General features: G+C 38.7%; 1 protein-coding gene across 1 annotated transcript in view; it reads left to right on the plus strand.

The window, feature by feature from the left end:
- Nucleotides 1–18109, plus strand: part of POMP (proteasome maturation protein) — a gene marked incomplete at both ends in the record, with an annotated part of 38464 nt that overhangs the window by 16659 nt on the left and 3696 nt on the right. Inside the window, 6 exon segments of the mRNA XM_080689432.1 lie at nucleotides 1298–1456; nucleotides 1458–1512; nucleotides 4280–4377; nucleotides 5935–5995; nucleotides 13468–13569; nucleotides 17670–17763. Coding sequence (XP_080545558.1) covers nucleotides 1298–1456; nucleotides 1458–1512; nucleotides 4280–4377; nucleotides 5935–5995; nucleotides 13468–13569; nucleotides 17670–17763 — 569 coding nt within the window.

Here is an 18109-nt window from a genome sequence, read left to right on the forward strand (position 1 = left end):
GTCTAAAATCCTTCAGTGGCTTCTTAGACACCAAGATTCATCCTTAATCTGGCCCACCAAAACCTGCATAAAACAAAGCACTCACCTCCATCTACGTGGTCTAATCTCACACTACCTTACTCTCTGAACTTAGCCAGACAGACCTTTCCCAGGTTGCTTTTTGAAAGCAGAGCTGCCACGAATGCCTTGATACCCCAAACGAATCAGCTCTTTGACTATCAACCCAAAGATTTACATCATCTCCATTACACACTGGCAGAGCATTGACCATTCTATCTCCTCATATTTGAAAAGCAATAAAGAATAATGTTATGACCATGGCTTATGGACTCAGGCTGGGTCCTTGGGCATACTTATTTAACCTTTTTATGTGTTTGGTTTCCTCACCTGCAAAACTTGGGTAATAAAAATACCTACCTCATATGGCTATTGAAGAGATCAGAGGAGACAATTCCTGTAAAGCACTTGGAATTGTACTGACACATAGTTCTAGGAACCCAATATACATCAGTCAGTTATGACCACATTGACTAAGTCCTCAGTCCTCATCAATTCTTCTCCAGCCTCTTTAGTCCCCAGGCTCCTCTAGCCCATGGATCAAACCGTCCAAGCCCTTTTTGTATACTTAGCCTTAACACAGGGTTCTGAATATAGCAAGCGCTCCATATGTGAATTTGTAATACAGGTTACTTGGGAGACTGAGACAGGGAGATCACAGGTTCACAACCAGCCTAAACTACTTAGGCACTTGGCAACTTAGTGAGACCCTGTTTCGAAATAAAGAATAAACGCCTGGTGTGGTGGCGCACGCTTGTAATCCCAGCGTTCGGGAGGCTGAGACCTGGAGGATCGAGGTTCGCGGACAGCCTCAGCTACTTAGTGAGGCCCTCTGCAACTCAGTGAGACCCGGTTTCAAAATAAGGAATAAAAAATAGTGGGTGTAGCTCGGAGGTCAAATGCCCCTGGGTTCCATCCCCAGACCCGCAAAAAATAAATAAATAAAAAATAAAAAAAATAGAACTGGAGGTAGAATGCCCCTGAGTTCAATCCCCAGTATCACATACAAAAATAATTATAAGTTGCAAAAGGCTTGCGTACAGCTTTTGCCTTGCCCGCTAAAGGACTGCAGGCAAACCACTCAACCCACATAGGCGGTGTTTACCTCTGCTCTTGTAATGCCCCCCGTGGGAGGTTTTGTGTTAAACGAGGCGACACAAATACACATGGCACATCCCACAGTGCCACATAACGGTAGATGTTTATTTAAAACCCGGAGACGGGTCTGCCCTCCTCTCAGCCCACGCCCTCACTGCGCCCTTGGCCGCGGTCCCCGGGATCGCAGGCGTGGGAGCCCCGGGCCCGCGCCGCTCCCTCGGCGCCCCGCGTCCTCCTTCCTTCCTCGCCCGGACGGACGCACTTCCGGCGGATGTGGGGGGGCCCGGAAACGGAAGTCAGCGCGGGGCGACCGACGGCGACGGGCTGCGAGGCTGTCCTCAGAGCGGGCTCAAGATGGTGAGTGAGCCCCCGGCCGGCCCGAGGGCCCGGCGGGCTCGGCGCCGCCGCCCGGCCGGACTAGCCGCTGTTCCCGGCCCGGTTCGGCCGGCGGCCATGTGAGCGGGGCTGAGGCGGCCCCGCGCGCCATGAGGTGTCGAGTCACCGGGGTGGGGCGGGCCGTGGCTGTCCCCGGGCCGGGCTCGGGTCGGCCTTATCCGATTCCTCTTAATCCTCTTGGGTCGGTGTGCGCGCCCGGCCCCCCAAGCCCAGGCCAGGTCTCTTCCCCATCGCTGGCTCGGAGCTGGAGAGGGCAGCCCCGAAAGGGCAGCGTTCTGCCCTTTTCCCCTGAGGGGTTGTAACCTCGGAGCCCAGGCCCGAGGCTCTGGTTCCCCAACACCGCTCCCCCCTCTTGCAACTGATAACCAGCCCACACCCGTAGGCACATTTATATTATACAGCCTCATTGTACACTTTTCGTAGTTTGTGGTAAGCCATGTATTAAAGGGAAAATCGTTTATCACTCCCCTTTTGTCTTTATTGTTAATGTATCTCCTTTCCCCCCTCCCCCGCTTCTCCTGTCAGTCCCCTCTCTCTCGACCCTCTTCTTTCTGTTTCTGTTTTACTTAAAAGTGATATTTGGAAAGACCGCTGCAGCACTACTGACACTGACTCATAGCGCTGGTAGCTCATCCAAATAGAGGAAGCTTTTTTGGGTAAATATTGCTGATCATTGTAAAGACGTTTGGTAAACTCACCCAGGTATATTTTATCATTAGATGTATTAGGGTTTCACAGATTTGTTTTTCTCTGCTACTTTATTAGAAACCGTAATTACTAGTCTTAATTGAAGGAAATAGGAAAGATGATGATGATGATATTTGAACACAGATCAGAATTTTTTTGTGCACAGAAGAAACTTTTGTCATTGTACAATAAAGTAGTTTGGCATTAGTACAATGATCAGATAGGATAGTAACAGAAAATAACATTTGGAAAGCTACAACCATGCCGTTGTAGTCCTGCTTCTTAAGTTCAGCTACCTAGTGCAGATAAGCTTGCCAGAGAAGTGTTTGCTTGCTTGCAGTCACAAAGTAAATTAGTGCCAGTCCACACCAGAGTCCAAGTTCCTTTCCTAATCTACTATGACTTTTTGTATGTAGGGGTTATACCTGTTGTTCTGGTTCTTGAGTTTCAAGCCAAGGATCCTGACTTTATTCTTCAGACATTGATAAGTAAATGAAAGGGGTTATTGTTGTTGTTGTTTTGTTTTTAGCCATTTTATTAGGGGAGAGTGTTTATGTGCTTTAAGAAAACCTTGATATGCAGATTTGGAACATGGGTGAGTCTAAAATAACGAAACCTCAAGACCTGGCAGAATGTTATTGAAGTTATACCTGAAAGATAGCTAGACAAAGGAGGGAGATTGAAGAAACCCTGAACAGGATAAAGTACCTAACCAAATAAAATATGCGGATGAATTAAGAAATCAGGAAGCTGGTTTCTGAGAATAGTTTCTTCTGGAATAGGGTAAGATTAGATACCAAACTACCTTCAGCTATTTTGCATTTTTCTGCAGAATTTAATGGATTTTATTTTTGAGCAATCATTGATATAATAAAGTCAGTATCTTGTGCTTTACCTGTTGCAACACTTATGACATTTTATTTAGTTGTTAATATATCTTCATTAGATTAAGCCCTGGGAAGTAGACATGTATCTTGAGCACTTAGCAGAGTACCTGGTACCTAATAGGTACCTAAAAAATATTTGATGATTAAAAGTTTCATAGCACAGATATGTCCTGTGATACTATATCTGCTCCAAATGCACTCTTTATTTATTTATTTACTTATTTATTTATTTATTTATTGTGGTACTGGGGGTGGAACCCAGGGGCTTTTCTACCTCCAGGATAGACTCCCAGACCTATTTTATACTTTATTTGGAAACAGGGTCTCACTAAGTTCCTGAGAGCCTCACTAAGTAGCTGAGGCTGGCTATGAACCTGTGCACCTGTGCGATCCTCCTGTCTCAGTCTCCCAAGCTCTGGGATTACAAGTGTGTGCTGCCACGCCCAGCGTAAATGTACACTTAAAAAAATTTTTGTTGTTTTATATTATTTTTACTAGATGCATTTATTATAAAATAGATAATGCCTTCCTCTTATAGAATCTAGACTTTCTGAAATTCTCCTTTTTTCTTGTTTCCATGACTATTATTTAGCTAGATGGTCTGTTCTTAATTGCATTTCTTTGTCCTTAAGGAATTCTGTCCTCAACATTTTCCTTTCACGTAAAACATTGTAACCTAAGAGAAAGATCTTTTCAGTGAAAGCAAATATTATGAATCATACCATACCCTTCAGTGACTATGAAGTTTAGAATAAAAGTCAGTATAAGACTTTGTTTTTAAATTTTTCCAGTCTTCACTCCTACCTTATTTAATATATATTTAGCCATTCATCTCAAACTACTTGTAGCTTGTTGATTTATATTTTCATCCCTTTATAGTCTTATTTCTTTTTTGATGGAATGCCTTCTAATCTGGAAACATTCAGAGATTGGCTCAGGAGTCTCTCCTCTCCCTAATTTGATATCACTCACTGCACGTGGTCCCTTTCCCATGATGCTTAAGGCTAGTTCCAATTGTTTAGAGGGTGAGTAGTGTGAGGGCACAACCCTTATCTTTTCTCTCTGTCTTAAACTTTTTTTTATGTAAGTGTTCTCTGTATGTGTGTTTAAATTTTTTTTGCATTTATAGTTTTATTTTACTTTATTTTTTGCAGAATGCCAGAGGACTTGGATCTCAGCTCAAAGACAGTATTCCAGTTTCAGAACTTTCAGCAAGTGGACCTTTTGAAAGTCATGATCTTCTTCGGAAAGGGTACATGGGGAGTTTTTGGTTTTGACTTCATTGTAATAAAATATTTTTCTAAATTACTTTTGGCAATATTTTAATAGATTATAATTGTATATTTAATTTGGGGGGTAGCAAGTAATATACCTAAGATGAGGGTGAGGGGGCTTAGATGTTTCTTGTAGTAGAAGCATCTTACTAGAATCGTGGATAGAACCGCCTCCCAGGTGGTAGTATGATTTCGTAGGATTCTTCTTTTTGCTGCTGATAATTTGAAGAACTACGGCTTGTCTTATTAGCTGTTGGCGTAATTCACTTTTCTTTGGGAGATTCTAGAACATAGCAGTTAATAGGATGAACTCTAGACTCAAGCTGCTTGGATTTGGATCCCAGCTCTGCTGTTTATAAACGTTTGCCTGTGTGAGAGTTACTTAATTGCTTTGTGTCTCAGTGTTCTCATCTATGAAATGGGGCTAGTAATAGTACTTATCTTAATTTGAAGAAAAATGATTTAATTTCTGAAAAATGCTTAAAGTAGTACTTGCTGTTCGTAAGCACTCAGTAGGTTTGGCTGCTGTCCTTTTTCTTTCTTGCTGTAACTCACAGTTACTTCCCTTCCTGCAGTTGCCTTTATGTTTCTTTGTGTTTAGAATATGTCTAGATACACTTCTCTGGAAGTCATTTTTTTGGTTTAGATATACTTTTCTGCTTAACCAGATATGGATAATGCTTTCTCCTTCCTATAATATTCTGGTTTTGACATTGTTAAATCTAATTTTAAGGCTTTTACTTTTATTATAGTAGAATGGCATTCTAATGCTGGCATAATTCTACCTCTTAGATAATGTTCTGTAAATTGATAGTTGTAGGATTTCTAAGGTTTCTTTCAGCTGTTAGATCCTGTTTTAAACAGTATTTAGCCTGATAAAGCTCAGTGGTTTGGTTCTAGTCATGCATCACCTAACAGTAGTACTTTGTACATAGTAGGTATTCAGTAGATGCTAAACATACAGTTTACCTCTCCTTATGAAAGGGATGTTAAATATGAATATGTGTGAGACCTGAAGATGCTACAATTATCTCATGAGAATAATAGTAATAAACATACACTATTAAATTCTTTCTACCTATAGCACATCATTCATAACCAGTGTTTGTAGGGTTCCCCCTAGTGATTGAAGTCTTGAGCACCAGTTTCTGTAATAGATGCATTTTAAAATAATATGATATTCATTATTTGACTTTTAAAATATTGAGTTGTATATATATATATATATATCTTTTGTTATATAGTTATATGAATTTTGATATATGCTTTGATTCCTGCAATTATTACACAGTCAAAATACAGAATAGTTTTGTCACCTCCACAAGCTCCCTCATGCCACACCATTAATAACCATAGTTTTTTTTCCTTGGTGTTGGGATTAAACTCTGGGCCTTATGCTTGCTAAGTACATGCTCTACTACTGAGCCACATCCTCAGGCCCTGTGCCATATTGTGATAATCAACCCCTTGATTGATGCTGTTTTGAGCTGTGGGTTTTGAATGATATGTAATCTCCCATTACATTTTTTTTATAGTTTTTCTTCTGTGAAAAATGAACTTTTGCCCAGTCATCCTCTTGAATTATCAGAAAAGAATGTAAGTATGATCTGTGTTTTAATTTTTATCTTATACTAGAAAAATACTTTTAGTAATACTTTTGTGGTTTCATTTTATTTGTTTGTTTTTGCTGTACAGTGACTTGAATCCAGGGCTTCCTGCAAGGTAGGAAGCAAGTGTTCTACCACTCACTACACCCCAGCCTTTTGTGGCTTCACTTTATTAAAGCAGCTTTGGTGCTTATAATTTGACCATGAGCCCTTCTTAAGAGTATCCTTGTAGGCTTTTATTTATACTGCTTCACTAACACTCCCTGGCTACACATCTTTTCTGTCTTTCCTATTGCTATCTCTAAATTTGGTTCATCTTTCCATTCCTTTCATAATTTTCTCATTTAACCTATTTTTCTCCTGCTATTTTTGCTTTTGACATCCAAGTCCATTTCTCTAACTTTAATATCTTTCTCAAGCCTTGCATTTCCAAGTTACTGAGGAATATATCCATTAGGTATGATAAGTACACAAATAAATAGAATTCCCATTCTTAAGAAACTTTAATGGCAAAGATAAGCAGTATATAGGACACTTCATCAAGTGCTAGAAAGTACTAAGGATTCAGCAGCCACCTCTGCTTAGGGCTTTTGGAAGTCTTTATACAGGAGAGGCATTTGAACAGTTTTAGGTCAGTATCACAGAGGGGAACAGCATGTACAGAAATTCTAAGCAGTTTAAGGGATTTTATTTATTTATTTATTTATTTATTTATTTATTTGTGCACTGTATTCATACATCATAGTGGGATACAAACTTTTGTAGACATACATGCACACATCACCCAGTCAGCCCCCACCCGATCCCCACCCCATTCTCTCCCCATCCCTCCTTCCCATGCTTGGCTTAGTGGTTGACATCTAGTATTATAGCAATTTATCCAAAATTAAAAATGATAATCTCACATAACAGTTTCATTTGTCTGATACCAAGCTTTTGATGACTTAAAGATAACATTTCAATATTACTTTTTGCTTTCTTTCTTACCAGAGAATATTTTTTTTTCTATTTTTTAGGTGAAACTATCATATATTTATATATTTATTTTTCAGAAAAAAATCTATCCTAATATGGAATATGGATTCTAGATACCCAAAACGATCTTGAAAAAGAACAAAGCTAGAAGATATATATTTTCTGATTTCAAACCATATAAAGCTACAATAATTGAAACAGTATAGTACTGTTCTAAAGGCAGATATATAAACCATTGGAGTTAAATACAAGCCTAGAGCTAAATTCTTCCCTATATTGTCAAGTTATTTTTGACAAGGTTTCCACGAACATTTGGTGGTGGAAATAATAATCTTTTAACTAAATATTGTTGAAAAATAATAATTACATGGAAAAGAATAAAATTGGACCCTTACCTAATCCCATATACAAGTATTAACTCAAAATAGATAAAAAGACCTAAATATAAATCTTAAGACTATAAACTTTTAGGAGAAAATCTGGGTCATAAAACTTCACAACACTGAAATTGGCAGTGATTTCTTGGATATGATTTCAATGGCACAGGCAACAGAAAAGTATACACACTCCCTAAAAAATAAAAAAATATTGTATATCCAAAGACAATGTAAACAGAGTTAAAAGTTACTAATAGAATTGGATAAAATATTTCCAAATGCTATATCTGAAAGTATATTAATATTCCAACTAGAAATCCTAAAAATTAACAACAATAAAGGCAAACAATACAATTTAGAGATAGGTAAAAGACTAACATAAATAATGAATCTCCACAGATAACCAATCTTAGTTGTCTGTTGGATGGAAAATCTTGTTTCTCTGGTTCTGGTGTGTGTCACCTATTTTTTCTTTGTAGTTAATCTCTTTGAGTATTTTCTCTAGTGCTGGTTTTGAAGACATAAATTCCTTCAGTTTCTGTTTGTCATGGAAGCTTCTTATTTTTCCATCTAATTTAATAGAAAGTTTTGCTGGGTAGAAAATTTTTGGCTGGAAGTTGTTTTCTTTCAGAGTTTGGAATATGTTACTCCAAGCCCTTCTGGCTCTCATGACTAGCTCTGGGAAGTCTAGAGTGATTCTAATTGGTTTGCCTCTGAATGTCACTTGGCCCTTTGTTTTTGTTGCCTTTAAGATTCTCTGCTTGGCTTCCACAGTGGTCATTTTGACAATTATGTGGCGTGGGGATCTTCTTCTCCGATCCTGTCTAAAGGGAGTTCTATAAGTTTCCTGGATCTGTGTATCAATCTCTTGCTCTATATTTGGAAAATTTTCTGCTATTACTTCCTTGAAGAGATTGTTGATCCCTTTAGTTTCACTTTCTTTCCCCTCCTCTATTCCAATTATTCTTAGGTTAGCTCTCTTAAAATGGGCCCATATTTCTTCAATGTCAGATTCTTGCTGTCGGATTTTTTTTTCTAAATTAGAAACTATGCGTTCATTTTTGGAGTGATCATCTTCTAAGAGCGAGATTCTGTTCTCCATGTGGTCTAATCAGTTGTTTGTACTTTGAATTGAGGCCTTTACTTCATTAATTGCATCCTTTATCTCTTTTTGGTTCTCTCTGAATTCTTTTAGAAACACCTTTATTATTTCTACAGTTATTTTCCTGATTTGATCTTCTAGAAATTTCTGAATTTCTGTTTTATCGGGTTCTGATGTTGTGGGGTTGTGGGCATTCATTGCTCCAGTGTTATTCCTCTTTCCCATGATTTCGGAAGTTTGTGCCTTCTCTGGGTTCTTCCCTTGGGTCACTACGACTTCACTTAAGATGCTCTGGATCTCGAGTCTGTAGTATCTCAGACCCCACTACTCCTTTACTGGGTTGTATCACAGAGTCTCCGACCCAGGGAGTTGATAGAGGCTGCTTTAAACTATGGGGGGGTGCCAGGTTGCATGTTCTCCTATGGTGTGATATCTCTGCCACCGCCACTCCCCCACTGGGTCAAGTCCCAGGGAGTACAGTACTGGGATTTCTCCTCTGTGGCCCGCAGTTTGACTCACTGTTCTTGAGTACGCAGATGTAGCTGTACTGGGCTCGGTGAATTTGCTGCTGCTGCCGCCGGTGACAATATGGCGCCGCTGCTACGCCCTCGGCCGTGAGGCTGGCTTATTTCTTCTTGGTTTTGAGTTCCACTCTGAGTCCCTGCAGCGTGTGCTGAGCTCAGCCACTGGGAGCTTTAGATTTTACCTGCGGCGAGAAATCCCGCCTGGCTGTTCCGCAGCGGCTCACCTCGGCTTGCTGTAGCAGTCCGGTGAACTCACCACTGCCGCCGACAGTATGATACTGGTGTCGTGTCCTCGGGCGTGAGGCCGGTGTATCTTCTCTGTGGCTCTGAGCTCTGTTCTCAGTCTGCTTTCTCTCTGGAGCCTGGTGATTTTTTTGTTTCTCTGGTGATGGTGTTTTCTGGCTATGAAAGGCGCTGATTTTGTGGTAATGGAGATTGGTTGTTAGCGGGGCTCTTAAGCCCCACTTTTCTCGGTCGCCATCTTCCCGGAAGTTAAAGGGATTTTAAATATGCATTTAGAATAAGAAGAAAAAAGCATATCATGATTTGGGAAATGCAATGCAGGGTTACCCAGCTAACAGAAGATCATTAACACCCTCCCCCTTCTCTTACTTCCTCTTTAGCAAAGGGAAAGCTCTTACTATAAAAAGAATAGAATGAATAGTAAAACTACAAATTGAAGTTCAAATAAGATGAGAAAATAAAGAGCTCCTAGTTCTAAGTATGTTCAGAAGGTTTTGGGCTCAGAAGTTAGTAGACTTAAATATATGAGTGTGATTATGAAACCATTCTTTTCTTTTGAGATGATCAAGGTAACTGAGAAATAATGGGAGAAGTGAGATTGCCTGCAGATTGAAGATGGATAAATAGTCTACTTTTCTAAAGGGGATCTAGTAAAGTAGTTTGTGGTAAAATTGGTCCCTGGCAGTTCTTAAGTGGATTGTTAGGTAGTTGGCTGGGAGCATTTAGCACAGTAAGCTGTGATCACCACGCATGACAAGTTACTCTTTGTTCACTTAATAATTAAAATACCAAGTGGGTCAGTCAAGGGATCAAAGTATTTAACAAGGGATAAGCATGAAGATAAGACAGTAGATTATGGACTGTGTGAGTGGTATAACTAGTTATTTATGGTTGGTAACAACCTGGACAGCAGACTGAGGAATTGTCAATTTAAAAGGGGTATTTTGGTAGGGATCTTGACTTCTAGCTGCATCTTAGGTAGTAAGGCAAATACCTGAAGGCTAAGCATTTTGCAGAGACTTGATGGCAACCATGAAAAACATTTTGTTTTTGCTTTGGTAAAAACTGGTAAGGGTAGCTCATTTTAGTGAATAATTGAACTATAACATGGAGGCAAAAATAAAGGGTTAGCTCATAACTTTTGTGTATGTGTGTCTGGAGAGCTACACCCCCAGCCTTACTTTATTATTTATTTATTTATTTATTTATTTATTTATTTATTTATTTATTTATTTTGCAGCACTGGGGGTGGAATCCAGAGGCATTCTACCTCTGGGTTATACCCCCACCCCTATTTTATAATTTATTTAGAAACAGGGCCTCACTAAGTAGCTGAGGCTGGCTTCAAACCTGTGCGATCCTCCTGTCTCAGCCTCCCGAGCGCTGGGATTACAAGTGTGCGCCACCATGCTTGGCTCCCAGCCCTGTTTTATATTTTATTTTAAAACAGGGTCTCACTAAGTTGCCAAGGGCCTCACTAAGCAGTTGAGGCTGGTCATAAACCTGTGATCCTCCTGTCTCAGCCTCCTTACTGAGTATGTCACTATGCTTGACCTAGCTCATAATGTTAGGAAAATTATTTATAGAGATAAATGTTTGTTTGTTTATGTGGTACTGGTGATTAAATCCAGGGGCATTGTACCGCTGAGCTATACCTTAGGCCTTTTTTATGTTTTATTTTGAAACAGGGTCTAAATTGTCTAGGGCCTTAAGAAGTGGCTGAGGCTGACTGAACCTGTGATCCTCCTGTCTTGGCCTTCCAAGTATTGGGATTATAAGCGTGCACCACCATACCTGGCTTGCATTTTTGTTTGTTTGTTTGTTTGTTTGGTGGTACTGGGGTTCCTGGGAAGCCCTTCTACCTCCGGGCTACACTCCCAGACCTATTTTATACTTTTTATTTGGAAACAGGGTCTCTTAAGCCAGTGCCGCTGGCTTCGAACCTGCTCGATCCTCCTGTCTTCACCTCCCAAGCGTGGGGATTACAAGCGTGCGCCACCATGCCCGGTTTGCATTTGGGTTTTTAAAAAGTAAAGTATACATATTTAGTTGGCACACCTGACTTGTTTACATGCAGTTTGACAATTTTAATTGACTGTATGCTGAGTATATGCCAGCAGATTGTGTTAGCTACTATAGAACAGTCAAATATGTTCATGACCTTTATTAATAATAAGGTAGGCTCAGGGAAAGTATAGTCTTAACTTTCCTATGTATTCCAATATCTGAAATATTGGTTCTGTTCTGAATAGTACCTGGTAGGAGAGTTTGACGAATATGAGTGATACTGGCCAGAGTGGTGAAGAATTAGAAACTGCACAGATCTTTGGAGACTCGCCTTGGTTGTATTCTTCCTTAAGCACTTAAACAGTGGCAATCTTTCTCTCTTGAAATTCTAAGTACTTATTATCTATTAGTCTTTTAGTATGGGTTTGTATAGTTGAACTACATAGGTACCATGCTTAGTAACTAATAAGTAAATTTGGGCAAACTGCTTAATCTCTCTTCAGTTGTCTTCCTCATCCATAAAAGGGAGCTAGTAGTATCCTGTCCTTTGGTGTTTTGCCACCCTCTAGCAGCTCTCTACAATTAGAACTGCAGTGCTGATAGTGATGGAAGAAAACCCTTAACCTCTGTGCCAGTGGCTGTCAGCTAGAGGGAATTTTGCACATTTTTGGTGTTCATAAGTAGCATGGCCATAGGGGAGGTTAATACTGGCATCTGTTGGGGAGAGGCCGGGGATACTGCTACATACCCATAGTGCACAGGACAGCCCCACAACAGAATTAACTGGTCCAAGATGTCAGAAGTGCTGAGAGTTGAGATGCCTTTGTTTGTAGTGTCTTCCCAGCGAGATTTTGACCTTTGGGGTAGACTGTTTCTTCTGTTTTATATATCACAACGGAGCCTTATTTTCCACATGTTTGCCAATTTATATGTTGATTGATAATTATAGTTGAGCATACCCACATTACAAGTTTGGTGTACTCACCAAAATTTATATAAATTAAACTTTTCTACATAAAATTATATTTACTCATTATGAGGATAACTCTGAAGGAACCCACCCTCACTTCAAACTTCAGATCATATGCCCATGGTAAAATATTATAGATTTTCCCTAAAGACCATCTGACAAAATTTTACTGTGTCAAGCTAAAGTAATTAAAGAGAGTATTGCTAGATGCCTTACTTTCAGACTTGAATTATATTGCTCCAGTAGGCACTAGTCTCTTACTATGTTTTTAATAAAGAAGATTTTTTGAAGACAATTAGAAATGAATCTTACCTAGGTAATATAGTATAATAAAAATAATCGCAGCCGGGCATGGTGGCTCACACTTGTAATTCTAGTACTTGGGAAGCTGAGACAGAAGGATCTCAGGTTCGCAGCCAGCCTTAGCTACTTAGTGAGGCCCCCTGCAATTTAGTGAGACTCTGTTTCAAAATAAAGAATAAAAAAAATAGGGCTGGGGGTGTAGCTGGGAGTAGAATGCCCTTGGGTTTCATCCCCAGTACCACACAAAAAACAATAGTAATAATAAATATCAGGAGTCATATTTTACCTTCTTATAATTACCATGGCTCAAATAGATCTTTGTAACAGTTTGTTTGCATTATCTATATTTACTATCCTTAAGAGCCATGTTGGGAAATCATATGTATCAGTGCTTAGTAAAAGTAGGAATCCAGAAAAAATTACTGACTTGTATAGAGATTTCCCCTGAACAACTAACCCCAAAAAAGTGGAATTCAAATATTACAGTTTAATTTACTAGTTATTATGATGGTCTGATTTTTTTTTTTTTTTTTTTGCTGAAATTTTTTGAAATAATATACTTTCATGCTTAAAAATTTACTGTTTTTATCAGTGTATGTGATGTTTTCTGGATCTGGAATTACTTACATCTTTACTAGTTTTGCAGTATTTCTAATCAAAACCACTGAAAAATAATTGTGCCTTATAAATACTTCTTTGATTATGAAAAACATTTCTAGTTGATTGGTTTTATAAATCCAAAATTTAGATAATAATTTTATACTGGTGAAATATACCTGCAAACTAGATAAAATATATGAAAATGTTCTAAAATGTATCAGAAGAAATTAGTAAAAGCACTTTGTTTTTATTTCAGTTGTAGATATTAAAATCCTTTAAGTACCTTGTTGTGTATGTGTGAATGCGGTTTTGAAAGCAGAATATCAAGTGTAACATTTACAATTACATTGTTTCTTGTAGTTCCAGCTCAACCAAGATAAAATGAATTTTTCTACACTGAGAAACATTCAGGGTCTATTTGCTCCTTTAAAATTACAGATGGAATTCAAGGCAGTGCAACAGGTGAGTTTATGTATATCAGTTATGTTTGTGTACTACATGGGCTGATATCAGTCCTAAGGATGCCTCTATTTTCATAATAGCTATTCCAAACTCACACACTGTGTTCCTTATGACATATTCTACTCTCCCCTTTTTAGGATATGACTGTAATTCCTACTTCATAGAGGGGAAAAACAAGTCATTGAATGGAAAACTTTTAAATTATAGGCTCAGTATATTCTCAATATACAGAGAAAACTCAACTTGTATTTACTTTCATGTTTTTCTGCTTTTTGTGAGAATTTGAGATGCCTCTAGGAGTATCCAGGTGGTGGTATTGAGTATGCATTTTGTGTGTATTGCTAAGGAATAAGTACTTGGAAGATGTCCTTTCAAGTGGCAAGAACTGTCCCCTACCTACCTGTGCCCTGGATTCTGTGACGTTGCACTACCTCTGAGGATTCCCTTTTCCACTGATGCTCTCTATAGCTGACACCATCAACCTCTTTTTCTTTTTGCTCTTGTCTCATCAGCAGCATTTACATATACTCAAATCCCTCCTCTTTTAAAATAAAACAAAATTTACATCAATCTCATATTTCCTTATAGCAGCTTCTCTTGCATTGTGTGCTTCTACAAATTGAACTTCTTGAAAAAGTTGCCTTTGTTTCTTGTATATGTCCTTTACTTCCTGTTCATTCAGCCCATTGTATTGTGACTCCCTTCACACCAGTGAATTTGCTCCTGAACAATGTGGACATTGTTTGCCTTATTTTACTTGTTCTTGGTAGTATTTGACATTCATGACACCTTCCGTTGTCCTTGGCTTTTAGAACACTATGCTTTCCTGATGTCCCTCTTCTCTCTGAAATCTTGTCCTTAGTTGTCTCTGTGTGAGTTCCTGTTTCACCTGAAATGTCAGTTTTGTTGGTAGCCCATCTTTGATCCTCTCCTTAAAACCCTGTTTCCTGGCTATTCCTATTTCATTAGTTATCTGTATACTGATGCTTCTCAAGTTAAAATTCTCGTGAGCTTTCAAACTAATTTGTATCTGGACATGGTTTTTAAAATACTGGCAAATGATGTGTCCCTGTAAGAAAATATACCTAAAATGAATATAAAATGACCCATTTTCAATAGATGACTTCATTTATCAGTTTAGTTCTGATTCTAAGACTAATTTATAATAAATTTGTATGAGTTAAAATAAATCTCGGGAGCTGTAAACCTATCAGATTTTTCAGTTGGAAGTCCCACAGATCTCTCAATTTTCACAGGAACAAACACAGACTAACTCGTTATTCTTCACACATTCCATATATAAATCAATAGCTTTCTGCAGAAATCGGAGCATTAGTCTTGGTTATCACTCAGCGCCTCATCCCCAGCATCTCCACTCCCGCCCCAAGAAACCATTTTTTCGTTCATCACTTGATCTTCTTCCCATTTCTGCCACTCTTGTTCTTGCTCCTGCAGTGCTTCATCTGGAGTATGGCAGCACTCACCCTGCCGCCCCTCCAGCCCACTGTTCACACTTTGGCCAGAATGACAGGTTTGATCATGTCACTCCTTTCACTTGGTCCTCAAAACCAACCCAGCTCCTTAATGTGGCTCTGTTCATGAGTGGCTGCTTGTTTCTTACCTCCTAAACTGCCTGCGATGTCTTGATTATGCTTGTTCGCTTTTTTTGGCTTTTGCTTTTTTTTTTTTTTTTTGTACTGGAGATGGAACTCAGGGGCTTTTCTACCTCTGGGTTATACTTCCAGACCTATTTTATACTTTATTTGGAAACAGGGTCTAACTAAGTAGCTGAGGCTGGCTTCAAACCTGTGCAATCCTGTCTTCCAAGTGCTGGGATTACAAGCATGGGCGACCATGCCCGGCCCTTTTTTTTTTTTTTTTTTTTAACTAGAATGGATTTCTTTTTCTGACTAGCCAAAATTGTGCCCTTTTTTGGGTCTTTTTTTTTTTTTTTTTTTTTTTTTGGAGTACTAGGGATTGTGGGCATTCTACCTCTGAGCTATACCCCAGCTTTATTTTTTTTTATTTTGAAACAGGGTCTCCCTGTCAAATTGCAGAAGACCTTACTAAGTAGCTGAGGCTGGCTGCAAACCTTTGGTCCTCCTGTCTCAGCCTCCTAAATACTGGAATTATAAGCATGCACCATCATGCTTGACTAAATTATGCCTTTTTCAATAGATTCTGTTAATGTCATCAGTTGTATTGGCAAAGTCATTCTGAAAGCTTTCATAAGTATTTTTCCACAAATTTCAAAAAAGAGTATGGCTTTAAATCAGAATGACTTGGGTCTGAATCTTGGCTCTGCCATCTAACATTACTGAAATAAGAGACCTTTCTGAACCCCAGATTTTTGTTTGTGTGCCCTTAATGGGAAATAGGGCCGTGAAAACAGCATGGGGTTATTCTAAAGTTAAATGAAATAATACATGTTGAGCACAGGATTGTTTGCTTCCCTTTTTATTTCCTAATACTCAGATTTCAACTACATATTCTCATATTTTGGACTTAAGTTTTTAATACCATTTGATCCTAAATCTTTGCTCAGAATTTCAACCCTTTTTTCTGAACCTTATACTTTTGCAGTTGATGCTTATCGAGATATATAACTGCCAGCATGTCCCTCTTTTTATGCTTTCTTGGAAATCTTCCTCTGATCTAAATGTCTATGGGACGTCTTGCTTGTTTGGTTCAGTTTATAGTGTCTGTTTCTGTTTTTTCCCTCCCTCCTTTTTTCTTTCCATCCCATTTGAACCCCCACTCCTGCTTTTTTATTTTCATTATCGGCTTGACAATCTAGAGAAATTTTTCTACACCATAGAGATTTAAATAACTCCATAATTCATTAGTAATTAAAAAAAATCATATCTTTAGTCTGTGTACATTTGGGAGGAGGAAAAGTGGTCATAACTGCCTCCTTAGAATCTGAAGGCATAACTGTTTTTAAAATCCTACTGTTATACCTGGGCATATAGTCTAGTACTTGGGAGGCTGAGACAGGATGATTACAGGTTAGCAGCCAGCCTCAGCAACTTGTTAGGCCTCTGCAACTTTGTGAGACCTTGTTTCAAAATAAAGAATAAGAAAAAAAAAATTGGGCTGGGAGTGCAGCTCAGAGGTAGAATGTCCCTGGGTTCCACCTCAGTACCACAAAAAAGGGAAAAAAAAACAAAAACAAATTACCATTATTTAGTCACTGGCTACCTGTTACTCTTATCTGCATTGACTTATAACTGCTGTACAGCTAACAACAGAAACTGTTTGGTTTGATTGCATTAAAGTTTGATGAATACCAACTATGTGTTATTGACTATTATATACATGTTTTACACCATACTATATTATAGTTTTGAGAGAAATGTGTATTATTCAATTTCACAGATGAAGAAACTGAGGCCAGGAGGGGTCAGATAACTTTCATACAGCCATGTGACTGGTTCATTGAAGAAGTCAGAGCTTAAATACAGTCCTCTTCCACAGTCCGTGCCTTCTCCACTCTATTCCGCTTAGGTTCCAGTCTGCAGTGTATGTGTCTAATACTTGAAAAAAGTTATGTTAGTTCAGAATGGTTTTGTATTTATAAAGGCTTCACTAGTGACTTTGGCCACATTTCTGATTACCACTGCCATTTGAAAGAATTATGCGTTGGCTTTGTGCTGTGGCCCCTACAAAACAACATACACATGAAGTGATCCTTTTACCAGGTAGTATAAGGCTCTTGCTGAGTTGGGATTCCTTTAGGTGTTTGATCACCGTGTCAGGATCCAGGCAAGGGGTCAGCTCTGGGCCCTGTGGTTCATGTCATATGTGCTGCAGTTTTCCTGAACAGAAGACAAGTTTGAGATCATGTGGAAAAAACCTCATGGGATTGATTATTAAGTTTTGTATAAGTTACAATTTCAGTGTCTTGACATATTTTGAAAAAAGTTTTGAGGTATTTCTTAAAATCTAAAATATGGCCTGATATTTACCCCCATGGGTTTTATTGCTACTAAAATGAATTTTGTAAATTTTTCAAGTAAAGACTGAAGACTATGACATTTGATTATACATTCTGTTCCCTGCCCCCTTTCTAATCTTATTCTTTCCTACTTTTCCCAAAGGTTCAGCGTCTTCCCTTTCTGTCGAGCTCAAACCTTTCACTAGATATTTTGAGGGGTAATGATGAGACAATTGGCTTTGAAGATATTCTTAATGGTGAGTGTCATTCAGCACCTTTTCATGGATCCCTTTCATATATAAAGTGACAGTAGCAAACAAAAGTTTCATCCTCATGGAACTTATAACCAATTGGAGTCACATATTTTTATTCACAGCAGTAAGAAAATTTAATGGTAATAGCTATTCTTTAATTGTTTTTAGAAGTAAAGATTATGAAAAATTCCGAGGTTGTAGTCATTTTAGTCAAGAAGCAGTCAGTCGTTACTTATTTCCTGCCCTGAGCATCATGTCTGCTGTGTGGGTCTAATGCTGTAAACCCAGGCTGGCTTAAATAGTGATCGTTGTTTTAACATTCACACATTTGTGGAATGTTACTAGTTCT

The sequence above is a fragment of the Muscardinus avellanarius genome (assembly GCF_963383645.1).
Source record: "Muscardinus avellanarius genome assembly, chromosome: 2".
NCBI lineage: Eukaryota > Metazoa > Chordata > Mammalia > Rodentia > Gliridae > Muscardinus > Muscardinus avellanarius.